This window comes from Lepisosteus oculatus, chromosome 3 (genome assembly GCF_040954835.1).
Source record: "Lepisosteus oculatus isolate fLepOcu1 chromosome 3, fLepOcu1.hap2, whole genome shotgun sequence".
NCBI lineage: Eukaryota > Metazoa > Chordata > Actinopteri > Semionotiformes > Lepisosteidae > Lepisosteus > Lepisosteus oculatus.
In genome coordinates this window covers 49,989,795-50,014,761 of record NC_090698.1, presented here as the reverse complement: position 1 = coordinate 50,014,761, position 24,967 = coordinate 49,989,795, and the positions used below count along the sequence as shown (strand labels likewise).

The following is a 24,967-nucleotide window of genomic DNA, read 5'->3' as shown; positions in this document are numbered from 1 at the left end:
GGGTATGATCAACAATACCAAAGCTTTCACTGAGGCCCCGTAGGACAAGATTAGTACAAAAAACCAATCAGTAGTCATTAGCGGATCGGATCATTCAACTTTAACAAGAGCCGTTTCTGTACTGTGCCTCAGTCTTAAACCAGATTGAAATGGCTACTACTGCACGTTAGAAGCTATGTCACTTTATAAGAACAATACCAGCCCTTTCTAGAATCTTTGCCAAAAATGGTTCAGTCTGATATTGGCTAATAATTACTGAGCAGACTGGATTGTAAGTCCTGCTTTTGTAACAGAGGTATAATAACCACATTTTCAAGCGTCGTGGGAACAATTCTAGGTCTTAATGATTAATTGATGATGTGTTTAAAAAAGGAGCAAGGAATTGCAAAATGTGAATACAGAAAGGCAGTAGGAATAGGATCCATGGATCATGTATTGGTTTTTCCTTTTGGTGATCATTTATAGCTGCTGAGGAGAAACTCGAGGAGTGATAAACCAAGCTTGAAAATACATAATTTAAATTTAGCTTGAAAATAAATTAATTAAAAAATTGAAAGCAGTAGATGCAGTATGACTTTAGATGCCATCAAGCAAACCAAAAATAATTGCATTGAACAAAAGACTTCTCAGAAGTGGTTTGCATCTCTTAAGAGATGGTGGTGTGCAGACAAGGGTCCTGGGATGACTTATTTCTTATTACTCATTCTTATTATGACATAGACTTCATGACAGTGCATTGCTATAGATTTGTATGTATTGCTTGACGTCCGGTAAATGAACAAGTAAGCCATTTTCCCATCTATATTAAAGTTCACACCAATGACATTTCATGGACAAATTCATTGTTTAAAGATGTGTGCAACTTTGGACCTGTACATTCCAGTCACGTTGTTTGTTGTTTTTACAATTGGAAGTAACTGACCTTTTTGAGATATTAAATGGCAAGTCTTTACTGGTGTTTTCATCATCTGTATGGCTTTGTTTGGTGCCTGTGTTCTGATTCATCTGATAAATTTAGCAAAGACCCCGATGGAAAAATTCCTGATTGAAAGAAAATTTGGGAGGGTGTTTGAGTGAAGTGATTAAAATCAGCTGGATTTGGAAGTTGACTGCTTTTTGGAAAGGAAATGGTTCAGATCAGTCTCAGCCTGCACAGGGAAAACATTTCAGACCATCTCCACTGGCATTCTCTCTGATGAACATGCAGAAAAGAAATTGCTCTGGTTTAGGAATGCAGTCCAAAGTTGTCCTCTTTTTTTTGCCAAAACCTGAAACCTTCACATTTTAAAAAGATTTTAAAGAGAAGCTGTTTGTGGAAATGGGAACCAAGTACAATAGTTTGGCTTGTTACTAGATCACTGGAATCTCTAATCATTCACAGATAAAACTTGAGCATATGCTTTATATAGTTTTCTTCATCTTTCAGAAAGCAAAATGATAAAATTATCCGATGCAAGAAGTGAGTAGAGGTTTCCTTTGGGTCAGAGTTTGATGACCCAAATTACATTTATACCAATACAATTGTATGACAACAATTATGTTATCTGTTAGGCTGTTGACCTTGAACTTTTGGTTCAGACCCTCTGTGAACCACATACCAGTCTCGTTATTGGATTAGAAAAGTAAAAATTATAAGCTTGCTTAATCTTTTAATTCAAATCCTGAGCATTCCAACAATGTATTTCTCATTTCCCCCAGAAAACTGTAGAATGGGGGAAATGTGAATTTCTTGGCAATCCAGACTGAGATGGTTCATATAGACGGCTTAGGAAGATGCATTACATTAAATTTTGTTTCCATTACTTTCAGAGTGATTGTAGATCTAATGTATATTAAGCACTGAAATGTGGAAATAAAGCATAAAGTCTTATAAAAACCTATAGACATTCTCGTATTTGTATGCGTGAGCGAAAAAGGACAGTTATGAAAAATATTTCTAATAGTTTGTCTGTGCAGTCTTTGTATCTTAGGTTTGGTCATTATAAGCCACATTTCACTTTTACTATGATGAACATTTGGTGAATGAAGACCTGGCAAGTGTTTCCTTGAAACTTTGGTATTGGGGGTGCTGGAACAGTGGTTGTGGGTGTGGTGCTCGTACTGGGGTGTTTACACTTCTGCCCATGTTCTCTATTTGTCTAATAACCTGTTGTGCTTTAAGTTTAGCTGTCCTGTTATGACTACCAGAATTCCTCGCAATAAACACAAAACCTCTAATATTACTTGGAACAAAGTTTGTCTGTGGAGAGATCTGTCATTATACCATAATTTGTGCAAAAGATCTGAAGAATTGAACATTCCTAGTGATATGTAATTATGCCTGGCTCATAAAGCAAAGCACTATAGAATTCATCAGGCCTCTAGATTTTCCAGGATATTTTTAGTTTTGCAGCAGTTTAATACGACAAAAGTAAAGATAGGAAATGGCTCATGTAATAATTTACATGGTAAATTTAAGTGAAAAATATATTTGCAGTTTGGTGTACTTCTTTCTTATTTGACAGTTACTATTTCTCAGTCATCAGAAAGATATTACAGTGTAAGATAATTCAGCATACCGAAAGAAATTGGAAAAGAGAAGGTAGTTTAACCATTTGTTAACCCTATCAATGTGGTGATATTAAAGCACATGCAGACCAATAGGATCATAGTTCGATTGCAGAGATTGAAAAAACATGCAAACATGAGCAAGCTGAGATTTGATTTTGTAATGAGTATCACTTGGAGATTTCAAAATTGAGGTTCTCCTGCAGATTTATCGATTGGGGGTTATTGCCTGAATTCATTCTATACAGGAGTTCCTTAATCAATTTTTGAAGTTGTTAAGCGTTACTGTTCCAGGAAGATGAAGGAATGCATCATTGTTTATTTCCTAGAAAAATCAGGCTTCTGGGAAGGTGCGGTGATTTATCAAGATTTCACCCCTCCGTGTTGATCTGCATTCTGTTACTGTTTAACAGCTTTCTCATTATGATAAAACATTTAACTCATAGTAACCTCAGATCTGGGCACTGAATGGATCTCTCTTGAAATGAGCCATGTTCTCTGCACAGTGATCATGAGTTTTATAAAATGGAAAGTGCTGGATGATATGAAGTGGGTACTTGTCCTAAGTAATAATAAAAATGCAAAATGCCAGTTATTCATTTATTATTTTTCCTGCATTAGGTTATATAGGTTTTTCACTGTATGTATTTTTAAATGGAAAGTAATTTTAACTGACTAAGGAAAGCTGGCTGTTAATTGTTGATATGTCTTACCCTTCAGGCAGATTCACTCAAGCTGACTCATTACTGAACTAGGGATATAAAACAATTGTTCAAAACCATTGTTGCATTACACAATTCTACAAATATTTAAAAAGTGTGGCATAAATTAGAATTAGTTTGCAGAGTGTTTGTCATTGGGTTGTTTGCAGTCACAAAATATTCCTTCTTGCCAAAGAACAAAACATGATTCAGTGAAGTCAAGGGGAAAAAAAGTGCAATGGTTTCCAATGGCTATTTCCTGTAGTTTTGTCCTGCATTAAATTGCGTGGAAGAAAATAATATATTATTTCTTAATTTAGTGGTTCAAAAGTTACAGGAAATTGTTAAATGTTTTTTCCACTTTATTTTGATTTAATCAATCTAGAATTCAGCATAAGTGTAGGAACGTGTGTGCAGGAAAAAAATGGGAACAAAACCACTGTGCACTGACATGACATACCATTGGTTTTGGAATTTTCTCTTCTTTCCCTTTTAAAATGGAACACAGGCAGGCTGGCCTAATGTAGCCGATTGCTTTCTTCTCTTACATTCTTATAGTATGGCTTAGTTTCTAGTTGTAAAGACTCACCATGGTTTATGCATTCTTGGTATTTAATGAAGTAGAATACAGAGTGGTCACTTTTCTTTAAAGAAAGTGTGTCTGCTTGTTTATAACTGTGTGATGTCCAAAATTAGATTCCGTATTGTAGTATTATGTTATGTGCACATGAAATTCTAACTTGTGTGGAAAGTTGTTAAGAGGCTAAAAGTAGAAGGAGTATTTTTCTTTAGACGATGGAGAGGTGAGGTGTGGCATATGAGAGGAGGGAATGAGTGTTTGTTGCCAGAGATAATAAACTTCAGAAACTGGAGACACTGAAAAGAAAAGGCTGGACCAAGCTGGATCCTGCTGTCTAATGAGATTGGACAGATGTCTGCTGTTGCAGTGACCTGATGGCTGATAAGAGTTGGCAGTACAGATATGATAGGATTACAGAGTGATAATGAAAGCTGTTAGTAGTGTTTGCTGCCACCACTGGGAGAAAGCGCAGTTCATACACACCTTTAAAACAATGTTAAAATTTTGGGAGACGGGAACATTCATTTCCTTTTTATCAGAAAAAGTAAAACCCTACAAAAAGTGCTTCTTTGAGATTGGTTAATACTCTGACACAGCGAGGCTACTGGACAGAGCTACTGAAGTTATGCCATGTTACTTGAGCTTTTTTAAGGTTTTGTAAAATACATGTACTCTTTGAAATGACCCTTGACAGAATTGGTGCTGGGTACCTGATTTCTTTCTGGTTTGGTTTTTTGGTATAGCAAGAATAGGCCCTGTCACCCGCACAGTTAGAATGGATAGTAATCCAGAATCAAATATATAAACGTTGTACAGAGGGGATTACTAACATAACATACTATATCAGACGGCTCCTGGGGAGTCAAGTCCTATAGAGCCTTGAAAGCTTTAAATCAACTCCGAATCTGACAGGAAGCCAGGTTAGGTTTACGAACCAGTTAGGTTTACCTAATATGGCATCCAATGCCATATGGGGTTTTTTAGACACTGGTGTGAGTGCAGCAGTTTTTAAAGCTGACGCCACCAATACCATGCCAGAGCTCAGGGAGTCATTTATTATGTTAAGCACTAAGGAGCAAAGGGCAGAGAAACAGGAGTAAAATAAAAGGAATGGGGGCCCAACAAACAGGAAGTAGTTTTTGTGTATGATACCAATTCAGTAAGGCATGCAGGAGTAAGCTGTGTAAAGTGAGAAAAGGGAGTCTCTACAACGGCAGGCATACAAACAGACATTCTGTAGAGGAGAGAATGCTGTGGTGGATGTTATCAAACCTCCCTTCTTGAATTTTTGTAGTATGGGTAATGTGCGGCAGCCCCCCTAAACAGATTAGGTGGCGGAGTGAAAACTGACTTCACCAGTCTGTTTGAAATGCGGGAAATTTAGGTAAACCAATTTTTACAAACCCAAAGTGGAATTTATCCAGGACATGGGGGTTAATACTCCTGCTTTGTCAAATTGTGTCATAGGAACTTTGGTGGCTGCATAGTCAGGAGATAGGTTTGTGTCATCCAAAGGAGCATCTCCTACATCACAGTATCCCTGATCACCATACTGGGTTATTTGTTAGGACATTCTGTTCCACAGGGACGCAAGAGGAGAATTTGTTAGATTTGGGGTTGGGAATATAAAGTTTGAAAAGTTTGAAATGAATTTTTCCTCACTTAGCAGTCTTGTTTTCAGGAGTATGCTTCCCTGACATCGGGCAGAGACGTATTGCTCATCCCCTACAGCTGCATTGTGAATTTCTAGCAGATAACTCATTAATGATCTGCACACATGGAGAGCATTTCTTGTTAGTTTTTTTTAATGTTCCAGTTGCAGCATTCCTTGGGTGTACTGGGAGGTATCATCAACATTTAAATAAATCAGGACTCCATTAGCTTGATGCTAGGCCAAAGGCAATTTGTAGCTCCGTATTACAGCAGTGCTTTGGTATCCTAGACAGGATGTGGTATACTAGCAGAACTATCTTCTAGTTGTGACCTGATTATTAAACAACATTTACCCTTGGCTTATGGAATGTTCAAAGGCAAGTCATTATAATGTGTTGAGGGATACCAACCACAAAGTACACTTTGTTACAGAACTGTATATCAAGCAGATGAGAAAGGCATTTAGGACTGTGCTACAGTACGTGTAAATAACATAATATGAGTGTGGGTTTAATAGGTTCGTATCACAGAAATTAAAAACAAAATGGATGAAACTTATCTATTCTGAAAGCAAGCCTTTAAAAGGAAAATATGCTTTTTCTTTGCATATGCAGGCTTTGACTCTTTTAGCATTCAAAATTATTTCTGCAATGTTGTCAAAATGTTCTCCCAGTAATATCTCTCCAGAGTAAACGTCAAGGTGATTACAAGCTGCTTACTGAAGGGCCAAGGGTCTGGTGTCTTCTAGTGGAGGATTTTGCTGTTCTTTTCATTTGCGTTCTCTTTTATGAGCCTGTGGAGCAGTGGCTCTCACTGGTTGCCAGGAGCACCGGATGTTGCAACGGGAGAATTTTTCAGTGAAAGGCAACGATTCAGTGGTCAAAGTGCCCTACATCCTTCACAGCCAAAGTAATCAGATTAACAGCTGAAACGCAGGTCTACAGAGGCTTCTTTGTTGGACTCTCCTGAATGTCTGTAGGCTCTCGTAGGGGTCAGCAATGCTCAGTTTGAGGAAAAAGAAGCAGCAAAAATATTTAATAGGTTGTTAACTGAAAAAGTTAGTTCATTTGTGGGCTTTGTGTTCAGGTGCTCTGGGTCCATAGGCTGATATGTAATGGCAGAGGTGTTTTGTGCTTGTACTGCACGTTATGCATTATAGAGATGACACATCCTAAGGTACCCTTAAGTGTTAAGGGTGAAACACAGCTGGACAACAAGCTCATTATGCTGGACACTCTTTTCTCTGCATCTCCTTACACAATATAGCATTTCTAAACATTCTTGTCTATCACCAATTGAAATGTCACTTGCGCTTAATCGAAAGGATAAATGTATCTGGGGACTTTTTATTAAGAAAAATGTAATGTGTCATGTCATGTGTTATAATGTTCTCTAAATGGCGTTCTTTAGATGGTCCATGTGTGACAAGATTTAGATAACAGAGGAATATGTTTGATTTTATTAACACTGCTGCCATTATCATTTTTTTAAAGCTGACCATGGTTAAATGTTAATTACTTTAATTATCTAGTATTTAGCAAAGTAGCTCATTCATCTTGTAGCATTCTCCTGGGAAACTGAGGAACTCCACTCAAGGTCAGATTTCAAGTTGTCACATGTTTGTTTTAAGCATGTTAGGAGAGTCATAGCTGAGAGACTTTATGTAGCATTCTAGAGGGTAACAAGCAGTTCAAATAAAATATTAAATAAAGCACTGTGTAGATTCTAGTTTTTCTCTTGTTTTCCCAGTCCTAATGTATGCTAATTGTGCATTATCCTAACAAAGGTAGGATACGTACACATTATAAAACAAACCCCAGTGATTAATTTGAGATTAGGCCTACACTGTTAGATGCATACAGTCAAGAAGTGTTCTTCCATAACTTATTTCCTTAAACTGGTCAGAGTCCTACTTGTCTCTTCATTGTCTTTTCCTTAACTGTGCCACCTGAATTAACTGCATTCTCAATTCATTCTAAATTAATGAGCACTGTGTAGGTACATTGATGTGTAATGCTAGAGGGTTTTGGAAAGGTTGTAGTTTTTCAGATATCTTTAATTCCCTTTAGATGCAGTTAGATTTTTACAGTACAATGTAAAAAGTGTTTAATTGTAATTGTTTCATTATAATTACATTATAGTGCTGCTTGAATTTATACAGTGAAGTAACATGCTATATTTTCTTAGGAGCTGGACATGCTAAACTAACATTTTAATACATGCAAGAAAACTTAATCTAGGTACATACTGTGGTGACCACAGTGAATACATTTGCACAATGAAAGTCCTCTCTGTAACAGGGTAGAAAAGGAGTACCATAACAGTTTTTATTCCAAAAAATGTACAAACTTAATGCTGGAATTAACATGATTGAATTGAGAATTCATTCAAAGAATCCCTTTGCTTTGCTTTGCTATGTGATATGAATTTGAGGCCTTAGTTTTTGGCAGGAAGCAAAGTGATTTATTCCATGTTGTTTGTTGTCTTAATTTTTCTGTGATTTACAGTAGTTAGTAAATTATGCTGTAAAATATAATTACACTCCCAGCCATGATGAACAAATTATATCACTTACTGAAAAAAAATAATTCATGGATGGTTTACATGACATTGCCCTGAAAGCTTGTTTTGTTCCTTGATTTTGAAGATCTGAATTGTCAGAGAGAGGGTGTTGATTTAGTGATGACATTATAGCCTAGTTATTAATCTAATAATAATTGACCCTCTGGCACATTCCAGAGAAGATTAGGGAAGTCATACACTATATAATTACAGACTGACCCAAGAAGCTACAGCTGTAAATGTGAGGTGCTTCATAGTCACATGCATTGATTTATATATATTTTCTAAATATCTTAAAATATACAATCAAACATTTATTTTTGTCATACTTCTTATGAATGGGGTGAACATACATTCTGGTTAAATTTTGGTATCTAAATTATCTGGGTTATATTCGCACAGGAAAAGATTCAGCATTCTAATTATTGTTTGTTTTAAAACAGTTTTTTGCACTTAATTTACAAAAACATAATGTTTCCTGACAAGCATCTGCATTTTATCTTTGCAGTTATGTACTATTTTAAGAAAGCAATTCATTTTTAGTTTTCACTAAGTAATTAGTAGTGTTCCAAGCTGGTACACTACTTGCAACACCAGTCAAATAGCCAGTATTTACAAACTGGTATTAAGATGGAAAGGTTTAGATTTCAACACTGTAATGTAAGGGTTGCTGATTTATATGTTACTACCGATTTTACTATATTATGCATTTACATATATTTGCATATTATGTAGCTGGTATATTAAAATGATTTCTTCATTCCATGAATTATGTTGCTCCTCTTGTTTCGTTCACACAGTATCTTGATTTATATAACATAATTTCCAACTGTGTCCTAAGGTCAAAATTCATCATGCTTTGGTCGCCCCTAAACCATTTTTTCTCTGCCTTTTCTGGTGTTGGTAAATGTGATTCCCATTAAATCATTTTGGTTCCCCTTCATACTGTTTTCCTTAAATTTTCACAAACCAGCTGTAACGAATTAAGAATCCAATTTGCCTTCACCTCTTTCCTCAGCAATGTTTTTGGAGTTCACTTCCTTTCCTTCATCTGTAATAGATGCTTGTATTCTAGACAGAACCAAGCTTCCTGTTCTTCTGTCAGCTGACTGCTGATGATTGCTTATTTGGGTAACCATGATGGAATCAGCTTATAGTGCATCATTAATCAGTTGAACAAAGTCTAGGAAATGGTTTTCTGCGCCAGATAAATTGCACTTGGAAGAATTTGGTGAGAACTGGTGGACCCATGGAGAGTTTCCAAATTTGCTCCGAGATAATCTCTTGGTACGCTTGGCTTCTGAAACGTTTATTCAAACTGGATCTTTTCTACTGTGAGGTTTTGGATACCACAGCCAAGATTGGTACATACAAACACTGACCTGAAAGACGAGAACAAAAGCGGTTCAAATCAATTTAGAGTTTTTTTTTTCTTTCCTTTCATCAGAAGATGCAGACTTCTCCCCCCCAGGAGAAACAATAGGACTGGCTGAAGCCCAAGGCAGAGGCGTGCCAACACCTGAAGGTAATTCAAGCCCTTTGCATTCAGTTTTAGAACCAAGGTTATAAAATCGTTTTAAAAATGATTTAAATTATAAAGAACTGAACCTGACAGGTAAAGTTCCTGAAATATACAACTGTTCAATGCCAGTTGGACAGGTCAGACCATGCTTTCAGTCTGGGCTACAAGTTCATGCTGTTGTTTTCCTTCACCCATATTAAACCTTCAAATAATTAAGGGGACAAGATGCATGCAATAGACAGTAAAATGCAGTCATTGACCAAAAACGCCATGCCCCCACCCCCTGCTTCCCACAAACCTGATTAAATTGTGCCCAAAGTGTTATGCTGTGGTTGGAGGAGATGCACAATGAATATTTATGAAGTTATTTTAAGCGCTGATTTACAAGATGCGCTTGTAATAATGTTTGGTTTATAGAACATTTAAAGGATTAATTTAGGGAGAAAATAACACAGATATTGCAAAAAATTAATTGTTGAAATTGGAAGTTGCAGTTCAGTGTTTTTAGAAACAAGAAGCTTTTGCATTCATTTTCATACTCTGTGTAATGTTTGCACTTCATAAGATATTAATAAATAAGAAAGTTTTTAAAGATAATGTGAAGATATTGTATATTGCCTTGAAGTTTTTAAAGACATTTTAAAAAATAGGTTTTGAATAATATACAAACCTACTAATACTCCAGAGAATATTCTGTTTTCGTGCTTCTCACAGAACAGGACACCACCAACACCAGTTTCAAATAGCTGGATCTATAGTTTGAAGAACCTCCTCATCAATTGTTTTTCTTTAATATCTTCAATTTTCAAAGTAGTTTTATTTTTACAGCATTTTGGCTAAGTCTTCCTCTCAGGAGAGTGCAATTAAACTGAGACACCCATCCTATGTAAACCATGGTGTCTGTGTGACTAAGTTATTTGCAGAGATTGCAGACAGAGGAGACAATCAGACAAGAATAAGACATTTGTTCAGGTAGCTTTTTTATATGTGTTTTGTAAACAGATGTGACAAATTAACCTTTACAATGTCCACTTCCCAAACAGGCTGACAAATTAACCTTTACAATGTCCACTTCCCAAACAGGCTGACAAATTAACCTTTACAATGTCCACTTCCCAAACAGCGTTCCTCTGTCCTGTTGTAACAAAGATTGACTTGAAACACATTACTGCAGCACTTTTTTTGAATAAAAAGAAAGTCTGGTGCTTCTTAATCGAAGCACGTTTAATTTTTTTCTGAATGTGCAAGCTACAAGCCAAGGAGTGAAAAATACTATAAATCCAAATCCAGATGCTTTTCCTAAGAACTACCACTTCATATATCTATATCTAATTTTATTTCAGGCTCAGAGTATTTTATTGTTGTGAATTTAGAATTCTCAGTAATTTTTAGCCACTGCCCAATTGTATTTTTAACACCTTGGCTTACAGCTACGATTCCCATGGGAGAATTCATTCCTGAATGTGGAACCTTATGAGAGAGTTGACAGGGTGCATTGATATTAACTGGTGAAAATCAAGAAATGATCCAATATGTTGCACTTATGAAGGGAACAAGACCTTTGTGCTATTGAAATTTTGTTTGGAGCCAAGTCCTTTTTAACAGTGAATCAAGGTACACCAACCTAATAAATATGGACAAGTGTGGAACAGACTGGCAGAACTCATAAAACACAGACAGACCCTTCTAGCCAGACCTAAGCTCCATTGAACTTTGCAACTTTGAGTTGGAATAACAAGGGGCATCTAGGCTCTACAGGGGGAATGAGGCAGAAATGGGGCAGTAGTGTGGACCAATGGTTAGGGTTGTGTACTCATAACTGGAAAGGTCATGGGTTCACATCACAGGTGAGCTGCAGATGTCATAACCTTGACCAAGGTACTTTGCTAGAATTGTTACAATAAAATACCATAATGTGTGTATATATGGGTTCAAATGTACTGTAAATGGCTTTGGATAAAAGCGCCAGCCAAATATATAATCTTAGACAGCAGGTGGACTATGCCGAGTCATGTCTGTTCAACAAAATGTCAGTGTACCTGCTGCATAAAATATTTTTTCTCAAATTTACTAATAAGTAGAAATTGAATCTCCAAGTTCAATCTCCAGTTCTTAAAGTTTTTTGGTCAGCTCTGAAAAAAGCATTGTACTCCATATTCTTATGTTACCTTCCCACATGCAGCTTTTCTAACAGAAATGTGTTGTAATTTCCTTGGTATTTTAAACAATTCAAAAATGTCACAGCGTGGTGGTAAACTCTTTTGGATAAGCCAGATTCAGACTGGCAGAGAATATTTTGTTTAAAAATAAAAATTGGAAGATATATTGCAGCATGTAGCATTTAGGCATTTTGTCTTAGCATGCCAACTTAGTATGGTATTTTGCTAATCACATGGGTATAAAAAGCACTATATTCTGTTTTCAGTCAGTGAAATATTTCATCAATTTCTTTGCTTTATTAAGAAAATAAAAGCAGTGCCTTACCCACAATTTGAATGATATAGGAATATGGTCATTTTTTTTTTACCGTATCATTTTGCAATGTGCAAAACAGTACAAGCCTTTGTGCCATTTGGAAATAATTCAGCGAATTATTTATTCATTCCAAAAGATCCCCATGCATTTTAGGGCTAGTAAGGAACAGCCTTCATCCATCGTTGATGTGCGGCATCCATGTGGGCAATGTGCAGCAGCCATACTACACAGCAGATCCCGTAGAGAAGTGAAAAATTCAACTGAATTTAGGGGGAACCTTAGGAACAATTATTCAAGCCTAGAGTGGAATTTAGTCTGTACAGAGTGTTAAATTCTTGTAGGAACAAGGGATCTTAACTCATTAGTCAGTACCTGGGTTTAATCCACATGAATGGCTCCAAGGATGATAGCTTCTGTAATGCAGGTCACCAGATTTGAAAATTCTGGACCTGCTGGCCCATCTACACCGCTTGCAGCAGCAACATTTTCTTTGAGGCTTCTCACTCCAGTACTGACCAGGCCTAACACACCCAGCCTAACCTAGCTTCCGATAACTGGGGAGATCTCCGAAGTCTACAAGGTGCTTACTAAGCTGTTAAGATGTCATGCTTGAAGTGTTGAGTAATAAGATCTTATTCAACCCAACATTAAGAGTTTATGCTGCTGCAGTCAGCTCAGAGTTCATTTTGGCAGTGCCCCTCTAGACTGAGCAAGCACCATAATAGCTGATTTTAATCAGAGGCATGGTTAGTCAGCCAGGCCTCTTGACCAGAATCCTATTGACCATGCTCAGGATAATATCAGCCTGTCCAGGACCATCCTGGGCAACTTGCTCAAGAATGGGTCCAGGTCTCATAAGTGTGTGCTGCATCTGCATCTGGTGACAAACATGTGGTAATGATCATATGCAAATATGCAGGAACTGACTCTTTAAGGAAATTGTTCATGACGGTGGTGTGTGTGGCACTTTTTGTTGTTTTAAGAGTCTAACTAATGAATTAAAGATTTTTTTTCTGTTCAGCGCAATTTTCCACAAGTTAAGCGTTATATAAAAGAAATAATCCATTCTGTTCTTTAGAGTATAAAATACAACATTCTAAAATCTTAAGCCCTGTCAAAGTTGAATCGTGCTTAGATATACAACTGAAGTCTAAAATTGGGTGATTTGCATATATTCAATTAAAAGTTTTGAATTCTTACCAATTAATATGTACATTTGTTGTATATATGATTTAGATGTTTATCATCTTTGCTTGGGTAGGTCTGTTTAATACAAGAGAGAGAAATTATCACAGTGAGTCACAGAAGTTATTTGTGTTGGCCGGCAGTGCCAAGATCTGCTACCAACATAAGCCAGCAGCTATATCACTCTGCAACTGACAACTGGCAGCCCGCTGAAGCTAAGCCTGGACAGGTGGTGAGCGCTCCCTACTGGTTCCACTAGCACCTCTTTCTGCAGGGGATGGGATTCCCAGGAAGTCTCCAATCCAGGTGTGAGCCTGGCCAGTGCTCATACTCAGTACTGGATGGGAGAGCTCCTGGGAAAGCTAGGGTTGCTGCTGGAAGATGTGTTAGTGGGACCAGTGGGGAGCACTCATCCTACAGTCTACGTGGGTCCTCATGCCCCAGTATAGTGACGGGAACACTATACTGTAATAAAGGCGCCTTGCATCAGATGAGATGTAAAACTGAAGTCCTGACTCTCCGTGGTTATTAAAAATCCTAGGCCATTTCTCAAAAAGAGCACAGGTGTTAACCCCAGGGTCAAACTTCCTGCTGGACTTTTCCAATCATGGCTGCCTAATAATCCCAATCTATGAATTGTCTTCATTACTCTGTTCTCCTCTACACTGATGGTTGACATGTGGTGAGCGTACTGACGCATCATCCAGGTGGAGGCTGCACCTTGGTGGTGATGGAGGGGAGTCTCCATTACCTGTAAAATGCTTTGAGTGGAGTGTCCAGAAAAGTGCCATATAAGTGTAAGGAATTATTATTGATTATTACTATTAACATAAGCAAATGCTATGTTGCAAAATGTAGGCACTGTTTCAGAACAGGTATTTCTGAAAATATACTATTTATGTTCAGAAAGATTGATGTTACATTAGATCCTATTAGAGAGGAAATTGATTGTAGAAGTGGTAAACGATGGTTGAGATGCAACATTAAGAAGGTTACCTTTACCATAATTCACTGACCAGAGAATGACCACTGGTCACAAGCCCTGATAAAGTAAATCTGCAATCACCCTTAAACCAGTGTTCAGGACACCTATCATCAAAAAGGTGATGATATTGGGAACATGGGTTACATTAATAAATTATAGTACTGGAAGTATTTAAGATGCCTTTTTACAACTTGTAGTTTTATCCGATATGTAGGCATGTTGCTTGCTAATTACAGTCTGAATCCTTTACTGGTTACACATTTCTTATAATAGTGCTTGCAAACTCTAAAGAATCTGTGCACGCATTTGTTTTTTACAGAACCTCCAGTGATTCTCTTAAGGATTTAATGTAACACATGCTAATGTCACCCAGAATCATTGTTGTTTAAGTTATCATGAAGTATACTTGTGTGTCACTGCTATGATGAAATACGTCTTTTCTACGGGACTAGTTATGGGAAGAGTAAAAGAGATTTGTGGTCTTGTTCATGTCAGTCCTTAAAAGCTTGTTAACCAGATATTGTTAACGGCAAAACTTCCAAGAAGTAAATGAGGAGTAAAACGTCTTTTTTTCCCATCTTCAAAAGGCTCCTAATTATGATCCAGATACGTGAACAACTAAATTTAGGTCATGGATGTTTTGGCCGGCTTTACATTTTCTAAATTACTGCAGGTTTTGCTCAGCACCAGTGAACATTACAGAGCCTTGAAAAGAAACACGTGTTATGCTTTTCAGTTAAGATAAGAACCCACAGTAATTTTCTGCCTCTACTCAGATGTAGTTTTTGTTTTCTCAGAGCTAATGTCTGTTTTGTTCTCTTGTCAGCAAGTGAATATACTGTATTAGATCCACTGATCCAACTTTTGGTACACTTTGAACCTCATTATTTTTAATATTAAATATTAAAATACTATGTAATACTAGTTATGCATTTGAAGTAATACAGTAGTTGTAATTCAAATGTAAAGCATTCCAGTTGTTTAAACTTACTATTTTAAGAGGATGGTAATGTTTAATGCAAACAAGTCACTTCTTAAAAATAATGCTCTGTGTGCTGGTAGTAGTTTTTTACATTCTGTTCAAAAAATGTTTCTCCCATTACATCAGTTTTCTTTTGCAAAAAAGAGTATAATATTAATATTAAAACCTTAAGATATATTTAAGAAAGAAAAAACCAAAAGAAAATATGCAAGATACAAAACCAATAAAAATATTAGGCACTCCTTGTTCTCCTGACAATTTTAAGATATCATTAAAATACATACCCTCTGTTTACATGTTTTAGACTGTATGTATCTGAAATATTTATGATACTGTCTTGATTTGGACACGCTTGTGGACAAGCAGAATACATTACTGACTATGAGGTTTAATATACATGTGTATTTATTTTACACAGCGTTCTTCAGATGCTCAATTTGATTAAAATATTGTCTTTATGGCCTGCCTCTGAAAACCTGCTATCTGAAAAGTAATGGGCTTCTTAGCTTCTTCAGCTTGAGGTTTTAGACTGATTCACTTATGACTGGTTGTAAGACCAGTCATAAGACCAGTGGTGACTGATTCCTGAATTCCTGCCACACCACAAGAAGTGAACCACTGACATGGAAATGATCATTTAGTTTGGGGGTTTCTATCTATATGAAAAGTGATATCATTATTCATGTGGCAAGACAGATGGATTCAAAAAAATGTACAAACTAAATTATGCAGATGTTTCTTTTTCATGCATTTTTCAATTTTTATTTTTATTTTCCTTTTCTTTGTAAAACAAATGAACAGGTTTCTTTAAACTTGTTTTAGGATAGATACTGTGGAGTGCTTAAAACACAGAAGTAGATAATAGAATCATCGTTATCTTGAATATTAATGCATTCAACCTGTGATCTATGAAATATTAATTACTCAATCCAAATATACTTAGAAAACATTAAGAAGCTCAGTTGTAATCTTAACTTAGAGCACTACAGTGTTTCATTCCTTCTGGGCTAAAACATGTTAAGAGCTTGGGGCATAAAATATTTATTTTTAAAACTTGCAGTCCTGTACTGGAGAACTCTACCTCTGTGCTGTGGAAAGCGTCATTCCTTGGCTAATTTAGCACCACCTTTGGTGTCCTGGCTCAATCCCACTATGGGTTAGCACAGTGTGGAGTACCGAAAGTTTCCCCTATTTCCTTTCTCAATTCTATTCCTGAGCAGCTGTACAGGGGGGCTGATGTTCTACAATGGCTGCTGTGAGTCACCCAGTTCTGGGGTGAATGAAGTAAATATATCCTGTCTGATATGTAAAACTCTTTGGGCTGAAAAATACTGTATAGATGCAAGGAATGATTGTTGATTATATAATTGTCAATAGTAATTTAGTACAGGGCTGCTTTGGCATGGTCTTCCTAAAAATAAACATGCTGCCTTTTTTCTGAAATAATTCTCATAAATGGATCAGGGCCATTAGCAATGGTCTGTTTAGTTATGTAACATAGCAGCTGGTTTTTGTTTTATTTAACAAAAGTTTTAAATTTGCACAATGCTGCACATTTAAAAAATATTGTCTGCTCAAAGTGTTGTGTACTATATTTATGGTATAATTGTCAAGGTATTTTTGTTAAGATGTAATGACTTAGAATGACTATTGCACAACCAATAGTCAGAAAGCCTTAGTAGGCCCAAACGGAACCTGGCAACTGCCCAAGATATTTCACTTTTTATAGCCTCACCCTTTTTTCTTGCTGCTTATACATGGAACAGGTAATTGCAGTTTCAAACAATTACTTGTATTTGTGGTTTCTTTTAATTTTGCTTTCCTTTGCAATAGTGATTGTAATGTCTGTAACTGCTTGTCTCCATTTAAAATACAGGAGAGATTAACTCAAATGCAAGCAAAAGACAGTGGTATCTATTCTGTGCTAAAAGACACCATTGTAGACCAGCTCAGTAATGTATTTCTGTCTTATGGAGGCTTGAATCTCCATAGACTGAGAAGGTTTATGTCAAGAACCATTATTTCAGTGCCACCGATATGGAGGATATCTTTATTGTCTTGTGTTGCATTAACATACTTTGAAAAACAATTTAAGCTTTATTTTACTGTTTTTTTAATGCAAACTGCAAACTTTGCATAACACATTCACACACCTGAAGAAGGCTCCACAGCCAAAACTTTGTGTCTTTTCTTGTGTTTTCAACATGGAATAAACCTTTACCTGTTACTTAGCATTACAGCTTGTCTTCATTTTATGAGAAATTTCATTAATTTAATATCAAGAAAAGGCAGCTTTGTGGCAATGGAAGGACAGATAATTTATATTTACAGAATATACTCACCTGTATTCTGGACCTTTCCGCATACATCTTTGTATGTCTTTAACTGAGCATAATAGCCTGATGCAGTGATATGGAGGTGGGCTGTGTTATGCAGCTGTGATCTCATCTCCGTAAGAAGTTGTGCTTTACCACCGACGACAGATTCTGAATTTCTTGTGAGAACCTGCTTCAGTCTGAGATGATTCTTCTTTTTTTGGCACAAAGGCTGCATTTTTCGTTTTATTTTCCTTTGAGATAAGAATCTGTTAAAGCTTGATGCTTCACTGTCGCACAACGGTGTGTCTTCACATACAACAAAGGGAACATTTTTACAACCTCTTAATGTTTGTACTTTGTAATAGTTTTTTCCCCCTTATCAGTGTGTATTTTCAAACACTTAAATCCATCTTCAATAACTGCTTTGTCCTTAGAGGGTGGCCTAAACCATTTTAGAATTTAATTTGAAATGGTTTGCCAATTTGACTGTTTTGCATCAGTGGTACTCCTGGGTGTGCTAGCATTTCCTGGAAGTTACTCATAGTTTAGAATAATTTCTAAAGTCCGTCTTGAATAATTTCAGAGGTGAATTTATTGAAGTTCTCTACTAATAGGCCAGACACTTGCCAGGAAAGACTGTATATTGGCATCTACATGTCTTTTTTTCTAGGCTGAGAGCAGACTTTCAGGCAAGAAAGCTAGACATTACACTCAGTGCCTTCCAGTGTTAGTCCCAGCGATCTCACCCGTTCTTCTTGCTAGAATAAAAAATCTAGCAAGACAAAATTTGAGTAGGAAAATGGCTATTAAATCATGATAAGATGTTTATAAACCTCTAGTAGTATGAAGCATTTAACGACATTGGGTTTTGCAAGAGAGAAGACAAATGATACTAAGATGTAGACACTGGAGCCTGCCAAGTTTGGGAAACTATTACAAAATAATAGAAGGCAATTCTGTCCATTTGGCCTGCTCTTAATACTAATGATTCTTTGCTTTTATATCATTCTTTTTATCCCTATTATTGCATTGTAAAAACAAATTAAACAAGCTCTATCTTTTTAAACCCATCCTCACTAATTGTGTTGGCATGTACTGTAAATACGCCTCTGGTTTTCTGGTTACTACGGTCATGATATAAGTATGTACTTACCTGACTGTGCTTTCTCTCTCTTGTTGTGGATGTGTGCTAAATTTTAAATAGCTCCAGTCACTGAATACAGCATCTTTCTCTTGTGTCTGTTTAAAACTTCTAGTTAATGGTCGCTGAAAGTAAAGAGAATTATAAATTAATATCACTTATTTATTTGAATGTGACTGGAAAACTACAATGGGGTGCATTCATTTATTGAAATGCTATTCCCACCTCTACTTAAACTCTGTTAGGAAATTATGAGAATGATCTTTCGTAAACTTTAAATGTAAATGTTATTATATTTTTCCTTGTTGAACACCTGCCTACAACATACATATTCAGCTTATTCTCTAAGAGCACCCCTTTACATCTTAGATCCTTTGAGGAATTCTTCATATAGAGTTTTGCTGTTGCGCTGCTAGAAGACTTTTTGTATTAATTTTATCCTCCTTGGCAATATTCTTTCTGTCTCTATTTTATCTTTTTTGGCTTGTGCTGGTGAGTCAGTATTAGTCTTTTTATGCATTGGGTCTTGTTCTCTTTTGTTTGAATAGCAGTGGGAGGAAAATATTTATTGCTGCCAGCAACATCTATTTTCTCCAAATACGTGGTTGACATAAAGCAGTGTCTGCGTTTTTATGTGTGTAAAACATTTTTTCTTCATTTGCAGTTGATAGGTAGGTTTGGAGTAGGAACATCAGTGCTACCAATTCAAATCTGTTACAAAGTACAATAGAATGAACAGCCTCCGTGTGTTCTGAAACTCAATCAGTGCCAAAATAAACATCTTTGTACAAAGTATTTTATGTTCGCTTTTAATGGGTCATAAGGTTGTCTCTTGCAGGAAGATGCTTGTTATATTGAAGAGTCAGAATTACTTAATCCATATGCTCATGATCATACTGGCCTGCATTACCAATTATATATTGGATGAGCTTATGCTATCCAACATGAGGTCATCTGGTGGCACAAAAGGCATTGCCCAGTCAATTTTAGTTTATTTTCTAGAGAAAATAAACCACATCTGGATTAAAAAGTGCTATTATAAGTCTCCATGAACAGGAAAGCAATTTGAGCTAATTTGGCTCAAAAAGGGCTTTCATCAGCTGCTGCCAGGGAGCCAAAAGCAATCTGGAAACCAGTGAGCACAGGGGAAAAAAGTGCTTTTAAGGACTGCATTCATGTTCATTTTTAACCTTTGACCCCTTCTTGCTTTTCAGGTCACTACCTTTACTTCTTGGAACCAGTGAACAATATAACCATAGTTCAGGGTCACACCGCTATACTGCATTGCAAAGTAGCAGGAAATCCAACGCCGAGCATCAAATGGCTGAAGAATGATGCTCCAGTGGTCCAGGAGCAGGGGCGGATATCAATCAGGAAAACTGAAACAGGATCCAGATTGCGCATCCAGGATTTGGACACCACAGACACAGGCTACTACCAGTGTGTGGCGTCTAACAACCTGAAGGTAATATCTGCCACTGGAGTCCTGTACGTCAGATTAGGTAAGATGTAATTATTTTCTTTATCTCTAGCAGCCCTTGTCAGTGGAATGGGCTGTTCAGGCTTTCAGGCTGAATTTCTGAAAAAACATTGCCTCAGGGGCATTCACACCTTTTCTGGCATGTACTAGCCCTGGAATTCGTTAGTTTAATTACCATGCACTGCCATGCACAGCCTTGCTACCCAACCTTGTGCAGGAAGTGGCTCAAAATATTGTGCCTACTTAATGTCAAGTTGAGTTACTCCACTGATACATTCCCTATTTTGTGTACAGTATAATTCTCCAATAATACTTTGGTTTTGAGCCATTGTTTTCATTAGGGAAGATGGTTTCCTCTGGAGAGTCTTCGATATCTCTTTATTGTATGGAAATAATGGTGGACCTGTCCAATTACAATAATGAAATTTGACTTTAACAAATCACTTACACTTTGTGAAACACGGTTTGACATCTATAATTAACAACATCTAGCTACATAACGGAATCAGATGTGATTTTCATTCTTTATCTTCGTTTACTTCATTATCTTCCAGCCTTTTACTTTCCCACTCTTCTCTAGTCTTCCACAGCCACAAATGAGTTAACATCATTTTCATTTTTGTTTAAAATTGATGTAGTTTGCCTTGAATAGATTATGGTCTTGTCGCATTTTTTATCAGGTTTCCAATGAAACATTCTGCAAAAATTAGTCTTCTTTGACATAAGGCTTAAGTTTTAAGTAAGTGTCTGAAGGTTGATGCTTCAGATACGCTGGGAAAGTATCAAATTGAGTTTCCTGAACACTACATTTATGTGTCAAGCATTTAAAAAAGACAAAATTGAATCATCAGGTTGAAATATAAATCATGAGCTGTGTTCATAATTAGGTTTGCTCTCAACACGGATATTTTTTTCCCTATTAAGCCGTTATCCCTGTAGAGAAAAAGAAGAATCCCAGCATTCACCACTGCACTATTAAATTTGTTTTTCTAGAAAAGTGACCTAGCTCTCATTAGAGCACTTTCTTCTGCCAACTGTCTTTCTTTGAATAATCACGTCCTTAAAAACCCAAGTGGTAAGCATTATCTTAATATTTTTGCTCTGTAAAAAGAGCTGGTGCTCATATAGTCCAGTTTGTCTCAAATTTAATGTTTGAGTCGCAGTGTTATAAATTGTTAGATGTAAATTGTAGATGTTTTGAACATTATAAAGCATTACTTATGGATGTGTAATGCAGATTTGTACACACAAAGGGCCTGGCAAAAAGTTTTATTTGTATACATTGACTTCAATACCCAACTGCATTTTATGAGCAATAGGCACAGTTAGGACAACAGAGCTCACATGGCTGGAGTTTCATAGGAATGAAAGTAAGCCACTATCCCTCTAGGCCACATACTGTAGCAGCTTAAAAAGCCAAACCTAAAACAAACTGCTGTGGGACTTTTTGTATGCAAGTGGATGAAGTTCTTCTCTATTCTGTAATTAGGTTAAAACCCAAAATGTCATTTCTTCACACATTGAAGAACACTAGCTTCTGAATGTTTCAGATTGGAATAAAATATTAAGTTATTTTAGAATGAGTCACATTGTACATAAAATGTGCATAAGCACTCAACAAAACAGCCCTGAAACCTGATGTGTGCCTTTCCTTTAGATGACAGTAAGAGGATATGGTTTCAAGTTTGTTTTGAAAAGTTGGCATGTTTATTCTAATCCTTTGTTTTGCTTACTATCAAATGGATAGAGCCTGGTGTGTTTCTGACAGAAGATACATGTGATGTTTGTAGTTTCGGAAATATCTGCATTATTATGTACTGGAAAACTGAAATCTTAAACCACCTACTTTTTTAAAGGAATCTGGGCTCTGAAAGTCTGAATCCTTTGGGTCATTTCCTTCATTAACACACCTGTGTCCTTCTGCTTTTACAGGGCAGTCACCGACGCCTGGCTCTAACTACAATGACCAGTAAGTTTCTTATCTTGCAGCTGTAGAATACCAACAGCTGTAGTCCTCTACATCAGCTTCTTCACTTTATACATATACAGCCTTATCATTCCATCTAACTCTGTTTCTCTTTGCTTTTTATGTAATAAAAGATAAATGAGCGAGAATTTAAATATTCACATAATAATTAATGTAGATATTGCCTCAAAACCCAATGGAATTTAGGCAGAGGGTAGTCTGGAATAAGGCCACATTGTCACAATGCATGACTGGAAACATGTCTGATACAGATGGGGTTGAGGTACCCTAAAACTGTGAATCTGCAAGCTTTGGTTTAGTTTCAACTTCGCTGCATCTTAAATATAAGCCAGTCAACAGTCACTATAAGTTGCTTACAAGGAATAAACTGCTTTCTGATGATGGAAGGGAGATCTTCCATTTTAATTTCAGGGAATCTGTGTCTTTGCGATCTTAACTGTTGAAGATCTTCATATCACCATTCCTGCCATAACATAGGTGATATGGTGTGTTAAAACTTGTAAAACTTAATGAAATCCAAATAACTTTAAAATAATGCTATATTGCCCACAAAAGCAGCATTTGAATGTAAACCAGCTCTAAAACCACAACTACATTTTTTTCATGAAGACACCAGTATCTCTTTAGCTGTATACATCTGCAGTTTTATACTTGTGGCAAATTGCATTTTCATGCCAAGTATGTAAACAAATATATATATATATTTCCAAAGATATCAGATATATTGGGAGATGTCATTTCTTTAAAGTTACATTCCTTGTGCTATTCTTGTACTGTATTCCTTTCACATAACTGTGACAGTCTTGCCAGCGGAAAGGAAAGCAGATCTGATGCTGATTAATGCACTACCTGAGGAGTTTACAGTTCCAAGTCTTTAAATGTCAATGCTCTGAAGAGTTGTCTTCATCGGTTTCTCTTTTCACTGTGGCGTCTCGGCATTATACAGACATTTCCATTGCCTCTGAGGCTCACCTGCTGCCAAAGAGCACTTGTTGCTTTTGGCTGGAGCTCTGTGTGACAAAGCTGGCAGAGAATAGGAAGGTGGACATACAGTACCTCAGGCCTTTGCAGATTTAACTGGTGCCTTTTAAGGACTTTTTATGCAACAAAAGACCTCATTCTTTTTTAGCTTTACTTCTACTCAGTATCTTAGAAGACAAAGAAAACTGTCTGGCTTGGCTCTAATTGTGCCTTTATATGTAAACATTAATAGTATAAAGGGTGAGAATATAATAAAAGAAGCTTTTAAATTTCCAATCAGTGTAAAAAGGGTAATTCTGCACATTGATAAAAAAGACTTCTCCTGGGAAGAAAAAAAAGCAGATAAGCAGTCCTTTTACTCTGCTTATTGATCCAAGGTTCAAGTTTATTCCAGTGTTGACTTTACAAATATTTTTAAAATCTCACTTACATTGCAAAGAGGATACAATTTCTGCTCAGTTCAGCAGCTGGAATGCGGGCTGGAAACTAGCTATTGAACAATGTTAAACGAGTCCTTGCTTGACTACATTGCCTATAAATCAGATAGTTCAGTTATTTTCGAGATTCATTTCTTAAAGTCTAATTTGTGAGGTGCTTCATTTTAATACCTTGAATTATGCATAAAAGTGGCTTTGTGTTTTTTGGCACCTGTAAAGTTCAGTTGTCATGGTCCAGGCATCCTCTCCCCATTTCAGTACACAGGGCCCATCTCAATAAAAATGATTGCCTGTACCCAGGAGTATCTTTTAACTAAGTCACAAGATATCAGAAGGTATGTTGTTAATTATAAGAGTGTACCTTCAGATAGCAGTGAATATTTTAGCTGTGCTGACATTGCATGTGCCTTAGAGCCAAAAGATCTTGGTTTGATTCCAACACAAAAGAAAAACCTGACATTTCTGTTTCTATTGCTCTTTCTTAAAGAGTCCCTGAGTGAAAATGGTTATACAGCTGAACATACTTGGATGGACAATAAAAGAAATTAGATATTGGACCTTAATTATATCACTTGTGGAGGAAAATAAAATTTGGTAAGGCTCTGTAGAGCCTGAAGAAAGCCCTCAATAGATTCCATTCACATGTAAATGAGAACTCTCCTGTGTTCATTCCCAGCCTGGGTAAAGAGTGGACAGTCCACCGTTGTTCATGGGATCTCCTGGGTTGTTACGGTAGCTTTAGGTTTCTTTAGTAGCAGGTCACAGCCGGACTAGGCCACTTTAACAAACAGCCTGTCATAAATACCAGACCGCAAGAATTCTTTTGTATCTCTGTTAACCTTTGTGAATCAGAGCCCTCCAGTTTTCCTGGTTGGCTTTTCTCCCTCCTCCAGTGTTTGTCTTGGAAAGCCAAAGCTGCCCATGAAAGGGAAAAGATGAGTGCTTAGGTGTTTAAACAGGCAGTCAGACCAAAAAGATTTACTGTAGCATATGTTAGAAAGCACAAGGCACAAGAAGAATTCTATATTAAACATGTCACAGGGTTTGTCAGATTACTTCACTTATTTTTATTTTGGAATTGTGAATTCCTCATGCCAAGATTCTTTCTAAAAAATATTGTTAAGTCATTAAATAAGACATGTTTGCATTGAAGCATGGAGGTCCTCTTTTCTAATATTATCAATCATAATTTAATTAAACAAAGTATTACAATAAATATGCTGCAATGTTGCACATTACAGTTTCCGGTTCAGCCAGTGTTTTGGATGGTTCAAGTGTTTTGAATGGTTGATTAAAACCCATATGTTAAATGATTGTAATTCTGTAGTCCTCTTTCATTAATTACTGCCGTTATTCAGGAAGAAGTGGTGAAATGTTTTTCACTGGAAATGATTCCCACCTGAGAGCGGAATCTCATTAATTTTGTTTAGC

The 24,967-nt window shown here is 36.6% G+C and overlaps 1 protein-coding gene across 2 annotated transcripts in view; it reads left to right on the top strand.

Annotated features, from left to right (window-relative positions):
- ror2 (receptor tyrosine kinase-like orphan receptor 2) overlaps positions 1 to 24,967 on the top strand; it is a 97,901-nt gene that overhangs the window by 49,573 nt on the left and 23,361 nt on the right. For both annotated transcript variants that reach the window (XM_015365740.2, XM_015365745.2), the window contains exons 2-4: positions 9,491 to 9,568; positions 19,866 to 20,153; positions 22,064 to 22,100. In XM_015365740.2, the coding sequence (XP_015221226.1) occupies positions 9,491 to 9,568; positions 19,866 to 20,153; positions 22,064 to 22,100 (403 nt within the window). The remainder of the gene's footprint in view (positions 1 to 9,490; positions 9,569 to 19,865; positions 20,154 to 22,063; positions 22,101 to 24,967) is intronic.